This window comes from Oryza sativa, chromosome 2, assembly GCF_034140825.1.
Source record: "Oryza sativa Japonica Group chromosome 2, ASM3414082v1".
NCBI lineage: Eukaryota > Viridiplantae > Streptophyta > Magnoliopsida > Poales > Poaceae > Oryza > Oryza sativa.
In genome coordinates this window covers 21210675-21220003 of record NC_089036.1, presented here as the reverse complement: position 1 = coordinate 21220003, position 9329 = coordinate 21210675, and the positions used below count along the sequence as shown (strand labels likewise).

Here is a 9329-nt window from a genome sequence, read left to right as displayed (position 1 = left end):
AAGAGGAGTTCGTCGGAGTTGGATAAGAAGCAGCTGGAGCACGAATCGTGAAGCATATCTAGTGAAGCAAAATTTGCAAGATTTGGAGGTAGGTTTTCTGTCGATTGAAGTTTAGCAATTCCGTTATTTTTATTTTTCATATTTTCACCGTTTGGGTAGAGTGGTGGTGGGGTGTGCAAGCAATCCGGGTGGATTGAGTGCTAGGCGAAATTACTACGTTACCCTCGCCATTTCGACGCCTCTGTCGTGCTTGCGTGACAGCGTGAGTGGAGTAATCCTGACAGAGGCCTCCTCGTCAGTTTGCCCTTGCCCACCGCTGCCGCCTCCGGCTCCGGCTCCGGCGATCCCCATCCATCCCGCCGAGCGAGCAGGGGGCGCCGTCGTTCGTCCAGCTGCTTCCGCCGCATCCATCCTGGTGAGCACGTCCTCCGCCACCGCCGCCTGCGCCGATCCCCATCCGTCGCACCAGCCAGCGAGCGAGCGAGCAGGGTCGCCGTCGCTCGTCCCACTGCTTCCGCCGCATCCGTTACGCTTACGCTCCCATCTCTCTCTCTACCCACGCACTTTTGTTTTCTCGAATTTGCGTTAACCCTAACTTCTGTTCTAGAAATTTTGCCTTAACCTTAATACTACTAACAGTTTGATGGTTTCCCAAAAACTGAACCCCCCATGTCCTATGTTAGATCCGCCACTATGTCCGTTAGGAAGGTGCTGCATTTCTTTATTTTATTTCTATCTATGTGAGGGTTTGGGATTTTTTCGGTTGATATATAGGAATGATGATAGGTGTGTCGTTGTTACACTTGCCTTATGATGTGGCTTTGACACATTGATCCCAATTATCTCGGGGTTTTGCAGTGATGGTGAACACTGACGGTGAAGGTGGCTGTGAAGGCGGGGGTGGAGATCCGATGTGTGTTGACGATAATGCTATCGTCGCAGTTGAGACGGGCGTTGGTGTAGATCAAGGAATTGGGTCGCAGCATGACGATGCTGGTGGCGACAGGGTCATGGAAGGACAAGGGGCGGTTACTAACTCTGGTGATGAAATGGGGATGAGGGCGTATGGTGATGAAGCCGAGACTGAAGAGGCAGCAACGGTTCATGGCAGCAAGGAGGGCACCGAGGAACTACTCCGCAAGGTAGTGTACAGCGAGGAGGCGGCGTACAAGCTGTACTGTGACTATGGGCACCGCATGGGGTTCAGTATCCGAAAGGGGAAGCAGTCCTACTTTACTGGCACGAAAAGGATCAGGACCAAGGATTACTTCTGCTCCAAGGAGGGCCTGAAGGAAGGGGAGAGGCTTACTGATGCAAACTTCAATGACCCACATACTAGGACGAATTGCAAGGCCATGGTTCGCTTCAGAGTGAATAACCACGGGGAGTGGAAGGTTATCCGGCTGGTCTCTGATCACAACCACAACTTGGCAAGACCTGAAGAACGACATCTTTTACGGTCTGCAAGATCACTTATAGCAGGGAGGTCAAGTTCTGTAGAGACGTCAAAGCAAGATTCACTCTCATGCTACATTAGTATGGCAAGGACACTTGCCATAGGGAATGCAGATTTGCAGAACCTTGTAAGACACCTTAAGAGCAGGGCAAATGAAGATGGTATGTTCTATTGGGATGTTCAAATAGACCGAGGCGGTCGGATGACTAATTTTTTCTGGCGTGATGGCAGGAGCAGGATTGACTTTGACTGTTTTGGTGATGTTGTTGTGTTTGATGCAACTTATCGCTTAAACAAACATAATTTGATATGTGCTCCGTTTGTTGGTGTGAACCACCATTGGCAGAACACCATGTATGGCTGTGCTCTATTAGCTGACGAGTCTATGTCATCTTTTGTGTGGCTATTTAAATCTTTCTTGGAGGCAATGGGCAATCGGCATCCTCGCTCTATTTTTACCAATCAAGATCAAGTTATGTCAAAGGCAATTGAGGAAGTATTTCCAAATACATGCCATCGCATCTCTCGCTGGCACATACAAAAGAATGCTGCTTCTCGTCTTGGTACACTTAATGGTTCCAAAGCATTTAATAAGCTGTTCACCAAGTGTATGCAGGGATGTGACTCAGAAGCTGAGTTTGAGGAAACATGGGCTGGGATGCTCAGAGAGTTTAAGTTGGAGGATAACAAATGGCTTAAGAAACTTTATAAACTCAAGCAGAAGTGGTGTGGTGCTCTCAACAAACACACTTTTGATGGTGGGGTTGAATATGAGCCACAATGTGACAGTCTGAGTAACATCTTTAACTGCATTGCCGAGAAATTTACCTCTCCGTCTACAATTGTTGTTGTTGTGGACAAGTTGACTGAAGATTGGCGTGAAAAAGAGATCGATGAAGACACGCGGTGCAGCCAAAAGCCTCCTGCTTGTATTATAAAGCACAGTGATATTTTGAATCATGCAGCAAAAGTTTATACATACAGAATCTACAAGTTGTTTGAGACGTATTTTCTTGATGGATGTGGAGCCACAAAATTCAAGGAGCTTCATTGCGAAGACAATAACAGATATCAATTTGAGATGACAATGCAAGGGCGAGGATCAAGAGTCTGCACAGTTCATTTTGATATGATGACAATGCAACTCAATTGCAGCTGTAGTAAGTTTGAAACAATGGGTTTGCTTTGTCCACATGCTCTTAAAGCTCTTAGCATCAAGAATGTGTGCAGTATTCCAGAAACCTATATACTGAAGAGGTGGACCAAAGGTGCTAAGAAGTGTGTTTTTAATCCAAAGCAATATGAATCATCCTATCAAGAATGTATGGATGATGAAGCTGCATACTGCAGCCATGTTATGCGCTATGCTTATGACCTTGTTACAAAAAGTCAAGGAAACGAGGAATTGAGGAAATCACTTTGGGAGACTCTTGAGAGTGGAGAAAAGGAATTGGAAAAATATCTAGAAAATGTTACCCAGTATGCACTTTCCTATGCCACTTGAAAGAAGCATCGACTAACCTTTTAGACTTACTGCTGACAATGAGAAAGATGTACTTCTGGGTTCTTTAGAAGATGTGCCCGAGTTTCCACCGACTCAGACTCAAACTGTACTCTAAGAAATGAAAATATAAACTTTTGAAACAAGGTACAAGTTTGTGTAAGTCGTTATTCTTTAAGCTTCTCTCATCTTTGTGAATACCCATGAATCCATGTTTATTAAATTGATACACAATTCAGTGGTGTTTTTAGGAATATATTGATGGTAGCCGGTTGGAACTGGGCAACTGGCCAGTTTGTGTTAGTTAGTTTAGATTGGTAATAAGGCAAGTGTAGTATGAACATAAGTTAGTTTAGATTGGTTTATTTTGTGTTGAATGACGTTTCTGAAGTCTGAACACCTCTTATGACAAGAACCAGTGTGCCAAACTATGTAGGATTGTGTAGCTAATGGACATGGTGTTGTGGCAAGCGCTAAGTCCTACTACCTCTGTCCCTAAAAGAGTGTCTTTTGACCACTGTCCAAGTTCATAGCTCAAAAGACACTCTTTAGGGATGGATGTAGTAATTCAGTGCCATAGTTCTGATCAGTAGGAAGACCGAAGACCCTTCTGTGGGCTGTGGCGTTCTAATAAGCGTGGCTTCATACTGTGATAATAGAAATAGGTACAATATAGATTATGTATGTTCCCTATCTGAATATTTTGCATGTGTAGCAGTTTCCTCCCTGTGTACTTGTGATTATGCATTATGATCGATAGCATGCTACTTGCATCTTTTAGATGTCAGTTGGTGCAAGTTCTTTAGTGCTTTTGTTTGGGAAAAAAGAAAGTTGAAATCCACAGAAAATTAATGTAATGATTCTAATGCTTGCATCAACCATGGCATGAACAACTGCTATAATACGAGGGATGAATAAGCTAATTTCTTGTTTTTGTCCTCTATATGATTGTATTTTTTTCTGCCCATCTGCTGGCACCTGTTCCATCAATTGATTGCTGAAAAAAAGACAATTATATTTCTTTTTCCTCAATAAAGTGGGTACTGTTCAAACATTCTGTGTCACTCCTACAGAGACACCACTATGTGTGCTCTCATTGTGGTGGGTCATGTCATTGAGCTCTCCCTCTGCCCAGATAGCATATGCCTCCTCACCGTGTACAGCATCATCTCCAATAAGCAGTTCTTGATCAGCTATACGGAGGGGCAGGATTAGGCTGATGATGACACAGATGATGGAGGTGATAACAATATTCCAGGCAGTGACAAATAGTGCGCCAGCAATCTGCTTCCCGAACTGTGATCCACCGGGGCCACCGTAGAATGCACCTTTAGAATCTGGGATAGATAGGAAGAGACTGCATAGGATGGGCTCGGCGAAGAGTCCAGTGGTGGCGCCACCAAGGAACCCAGCCACCGCATGGGTGTGGAAGACACCAAGCGTGTCATCAATCCTCTGCATGAATGACCATTTCTTGTGCAGCACCATCATGGTGTACCATGGAATGCTACCAGAGAGAATTCCCATCACAATAGCTGCCCAACCTTGCACCAGGCCTGTTCATGAATCAGGACACATCTAGTTAGTCTTTGCTGAACAATTAAAATGGCAAAATAACCACATATTTACATACTTTCACACCTAGCATGAAAATTGTTGAACTCCACATTGTTTTTTTTTTCTGTCTCGTATCTTTACTTCTTCTGTTTTGTTTATTGTTATGATACTCAGGGGAACAAATCTAAAATGGTGACATGGAATGTTATTGTTTCCTATGTGTTTGTGCATGCTAGCACACATTTTGTGGGTGGATAGGTTTGAATATTGAACCTGTAAAATTTCAAAAGTGTGCCTGGTCCAGAGAATAAAAGAAACGAGCTTGTACATAACAATTAACTCAATTTAATTACTAGAAGGCATTATTCCTCTATGTTGAAACCAATCAGGAAAGTTGCTAGCTTCCTAAGGCAATTTGGTAGAAAACCCAAGGTCAGCATCATGTTCAGTCAGTCATGGTTGATAATTATCCTTGCATAAGATAGAAAGTGACACATAAATTTTCTAAGCCAAGGAGAGCCAAAACAAAATTAGTCGAACTTGGGACAAAACAGAGGCTTTCTTACACAATGGATCAAGTTAGTTTAGCATTTATGAAAGCAAAATAGTAGTTTGTGAACAGCAGCTGAATCCATTTCTCATAAAATAATCAATCAGTAGTGCTAAATGGATGGATTCTGACTGGCACATGTTTTAAAAACCTGGGTCAATAGATGCCCTTTGCTGGTAACTTAGTAGCAAGAGTGTCGCATCAGAGAAAACAAGATTACAATATACACTAATAAAATTAGCTGTGTTCCTTAAGGCCATTGATGCTGTAGTAAGCACCAGCACTGGAATTAAAAAAAAAGCATTTCTTTTCCTTTTCAATGCAAACAATACTGTGCAGGTTATAGAAGATGCTGGTATTGGATTCTTGGTATTGACTTCGTCAGATGCAGACCTGATTGGCTGAAGGTACTATTGCTTGTTTTTCTTTAGTTTGAGACTTTTCAATTGATTCCTATGGTGACAAGGTACTGATGCAAATTGCAATATTTTAAGGGGTTGGTCTTAGCTGAGCTAGTCCACCTGCTAATGGAGGAAGGGGAGGCTTCTCACCTGCACCAGGGGTGATGCATACCAGGCCAGTGATCATGCCCTGCACCGCGCCAATTACCGATGGCTTCCCGAAGAAGAAGACATCCAGGATTGTCCACACGAGTAGGCTGGTGGATGCGCAGATATGTGTGTTGAGCACTGCCATGGATGAATCAATATTGGCTGAATATGGGTCTCCTCCATTGAAACCTGTCCACCCAAGCCACAGCAGCCCCGCCCCTGCTAGCACCAGCAGTATGTTGTTGGGCGGGAATCTCTCCCTATCTGATGCTGACCTTGGTCCAACCTGCATGGTGCGAGATGTCAGAAATCATAGATGCAGAAGTGGCATGGTGAATTTAACCAGAGAGAGATCTTTGCCGTACCCAGTAGGCAGCAGTGAGGCCTGCGATGCCAGAAGAGAGATGGATGACATAGCCACCAGAGTAGTCTATGACACCCCACTGGAAGAGGAAACCGCCACCCCAGAGCGAGAAGGCGCAGACCGTGTAAGAGAAGGTGATCCAGAGCGGCACAAAGGCCATCCACGCCTTGATGTTCATGCGCCCAAGCAGTGAGCCTGCGAGGATGATGATGGTGATGCTCGCAAACATGCACTGGAAGTACACCATGGTGGCGACTGGGTACAACGGCTTGAGCATGGGCGCCTCAGCTGACCCATTGTGGTAGCGAATAGCGGTAGCAGTGAGCTCAGACTGCGCCACGAGGAAGCTCTGCCCGAGCGCTGGCCGTGCCTTACCCCAGAATGGCAGGAGGCGGTCGCCGAACGACATGTTGTATGCCCAGACAACCCAGCAGATCCAGACAGCAGCGAAGGCATACAGCGCCATGAACGCCGAGTTGATAGCCCACTTCTTCTTGACAATGCTGCCGTACAGGATCACCAGCCCTGGCATGCTCTGCAGGCCGACGAGGGTCGCCGATGTCATCTGCCATGCGTTGTCGCCCTTGTTCAGCCAGTCTGGCGATGACGGAGTGGTCTGGTACGCCATTGGAATCGCTCCAGCCGCCATGGTCAGAACTCAGAACCTGGAAGAGCTGGCAGGAGAAGAGGGGAAGAATCTCTCTACTGATCACTCAATGAACTGGGTTGGGTGTATATATGCCTCGATCCCCGACTACAAACAAGTAAGCTGTCTCAACTCTCAAAACGACCTTAAACTCTGGAGTTGGGCATGATGCAAGTATATATTCCTATTGGTACTAACTGGCTTGTACTTGCACGAGTATAATATTTTGAAAGTTTTGCTTCGTGCAGTGCTGTGATCTTACTACTTAACTGCAATTCTGTTTTGATAATTAAGCTTACCCATATGAATCGCAAGGTCATGCTACTTCACATCATTGTCAAGGCATGAAGTAATCAATCCTCTGGAGTAGTCGCCTGACACAGCACACCAAGTTCAGTAAAAAGTTGCAAATATACTTTAAGTACTGCTCCCTCCGTCCCAATATAAATACACCTAGTATAGTATGTGACATATCCTAGGACTACGAATATGAACAGACAACTGTCCAGATTTGTAGTCCTAGGATATATCACATCCTGTCCTAAATGCACTTATATTGGGACGGAGGGAGTACTAGTGCTCTCTGCCTTATGTGACTTGGAACTAAATAAGATCTGGCCACTTGGCATGGAGTCATGAGCAATAGTACAGGACAAAGTATTGTAGAGAAAAACAGTAAAGAACTGATATTGGTATATTTTCCTTTGTCAATATCTTTTCCTTTTCTCCTTTCAGGGGTGGCCGAATGCGTGGACTAAACCGCATACTGAAACAATAATACAAAGAGAAGAAAGCAACATTCAGAAAGGTACTTGGTTGACCTAGAAGAGCTGCATTTCCAGTCTTGAACGGCTCGCGAAAAGGACATCACCTCACGAGGAAGAATAACTGAACAAAAGCAGCTGAGTATCTTTCCCTTCACTCTCTTTCACGACCCCTTCAATGAACTGTAAGAATCATCAAATCAACTCCGAGATATAGATGGAATTATTCTACGCTTTGATACTTTCACCGTCCATTCGTTCAAGAAAGTTTAAAGATGTAACAGTTTGGCATGCATGTTGTTCCTCTCCTATTGGAGATTCGCACTACTTTTCTAATGAGGCGAGGCTGTTTGGTACTGTTTTTTTTAAGGGACTTTGGTGATACTAAATGCATTTCTGTCAGTGGCCGATCGAGACAGAAGGGGTTGCTGTTGACTTGTTTTGTTTGTGTGCTGTGTAGTACTTATACCAGCTAGAAACCCATTTACCACCCATAAACTAGCACATTGTAATGATCCTTGGGAATGGATGAAAAGTATTGAAGCCTAGGACATGTTGCATGCATTCCCAAGTGATGCCCATGCTTCCCCTGGCTGGACAACCAAAAGAATCATGATATTGGAAGAATGAAGGGGGCAGCTTCCAGTGTCCCCTGATATGCATTTCTTCCCTGGGTAGAACCTTTGGCGAACTAGAGAGCTGTAATGTTCGACTGCATCCAACTTTCTTTATTTACGCACATGTGGCATATTTCAATAGAGAGTTTCTGGATTTATAATAATAAAGCTGAAAAATAGTACTCCCTCTGGTTGGCTTTCAATGATCGATGTTGTTGACTTTTAGACACACTTTTGATCACTCGTCTTATTTAAAAAAATATATAATTATCATTTTTATTTTATTTCTTTTATCATTAAAGGTACTTTAAATATTATTTATATTAATTTTTTATGTGTATAAATTTTTTTAATAAGGCAAATTGTCGAATATATACCCTAAAGTCAATGGTGTCAAATATTAAAACCTAGTGAGTATATATTAAAGTTTTTCTAAGCAATTTTAATGTAGAATTTTTTTTCCTTCTGAGAAATAGAGGCATAATCCATACCCCGTAAACTGGTCGGAAAGCCACAATTGTATATTTTCATTCTAGAAACTAAGCGGGATATTATCTGTAAAAATAAGTCCAAGTGGAGTATCATATACGGTTGAAGACGTTAAGTGACCTGGTTTTGAACAAGTGGCGAGAGAGAGCTCGGCTGTTCGGAATCTTGTGTGCATTGCATTTGCATCGCGAGTCGTCGATGCCCAGTGGAGACGCAAGAATCTTCGTCGTCGGCGTCCGCCTTCTTCGACTGCTGCACTTGAATGCGGCTGCATTACCGTTTCGTCTTTTTCCGTTGACGCACTGTGCTTTCGATTGTGACTAGTTAACTTTTCTGGGCTTCGTGAAAAAAAAAATTTAGGAGTTACATAGGATATTTGACCGGGTGTCGGAAGAGATTTTCGGATACGAATGAAAAACTAATTTCATAACTCGTCTGGAAACCGCGAATCTTTTGAGCCTAATTAAGTCGTCATTAGCACATATGGGTTATTGTAGCACTTATAGCTAATCATAGACTAATTAAAAGATTTGTCTCGTGATTTTCATACAAACTGTGTAATTAGTTTTTGTTTTTATCTATATTTAGTGCTTCATGGATATGTCAAAGATTCGATGTTACCTTTTTAGGAAAAAAAATTGGAACTAAACCAGGCCTTAAAACATGCTTTCGTTTTCAAAGCCTATGACTTCACATGGATACTAGGTGCTACTCGTAATAAAAAATCAAGGTATTTGCTAGAATTCGGACAGATTGAAAAATATTATGTACAGTCAGCCGTGCTTTCAACGTAACATTAGTGAAATTAAAGATGTGATGTTGATTTTCATCTCT

General features: G+C 43.2%; 2 protein-coding genes across 3 annotated transcripts; one reads left to right on the top strand and one right to left on the bottom strand.

The window, feature by feature from the left end:
* The first annotated feature begins 247 nt into the window (after positions 1 to 247).
* On the top strand, positions 248 to 7758 carry LOC4329629 (protein FAR1-RELATED SEQUENCE 5). Of its 2 annotated transcripts, XR_010738996.1 has the most exons (5): positions 274 to 415; positions 859 to 3104; positions 5404 to 5471; positions 5559 to 6743; positions 7361 to 7758. XR_010738996.1 is itself a non-coding variant. In NM_001417110.1 (2 exons), exon 2 carries the CDS (start codon positions 861 to 863, stop codon positions 2958 to 2960), a length of 2100 nt encoding a protein of 699 aa, NP_001404039.1. In that variant the 5' UTR covers positions 248 to 415; positions 859 to 860; the 3' UTR covers positions 2961 to 3365. The 2 variants fall into 2 exon arrangements, 1 of the variants encoding a protein (NP_001404039.1); NM_001417110.1 differs by lacking the exons at positions 5404 to 5471; positions 5559 to 6743; positions 7361 to 7758 and having other exon boundaries at positions 248 to 415; positions 859 to 3365.
* On the bottom strand, positions 3869 to 7211 carry LOC4329628 (ammonium transporter 3 member 3-like). The gene is made up of 4 exons (NM_001417111.1): positions 6925 to 7211; positions 5981 to 6733; positions 5616 to 5901; positions 3869 to 4513 (listed from the first exon to the last, which is right to left on the bottom strand). Exons 2-4 carry the CDS (start codon positions 6626 to 6628, stop codon positions 4005 to 4007), a joined length of 1443 nt encoding a protein of 480 aa, NP_001404040.1. The 5' UTR covers positions 6629 to 6733; positions 6925 to 7211; the 3' UTR covers positions 3869 to 4004.
* Positions 7759 to 9329: the final 1571 nt, after the last annotated feature.

What these genes read in the sequence shown, in the direction of transcription:
- LOC4329629 (NM_001417110.1), top strand. Translation starts at nt 861, where the DNA reads ATGGTGAACACTGACGGTGAAGGTGGCTGTGAAGGCGGGGGTGGAGAT.
- LOC4329628 (NM_001417111.1), bottom strand. Translation starts at nt 6,628, where the DNA reads ATGGCGGCTGGAGCGATTCCAATGGCGTACCAGACCACTCCGTCATCG. An exon ending in GCCTCACTGCTGCCTACTGG is followed by an intron (nt 5,902 to 5,980) that starts GTACGGCAAAGA and finishes CGCACCATGCAG; the next exon opens with GTTGGACCAAGGTCAGCATC. An exon ending in ATGCATCACCCCTGGTGCAG is followed by an intron (nt 4,514 to 5,615) that starts GTGAGAAGCCTC and finishes ATTCATGAACAG; the next exon opens with GCCTGGTGCAAGGTTGGGCA.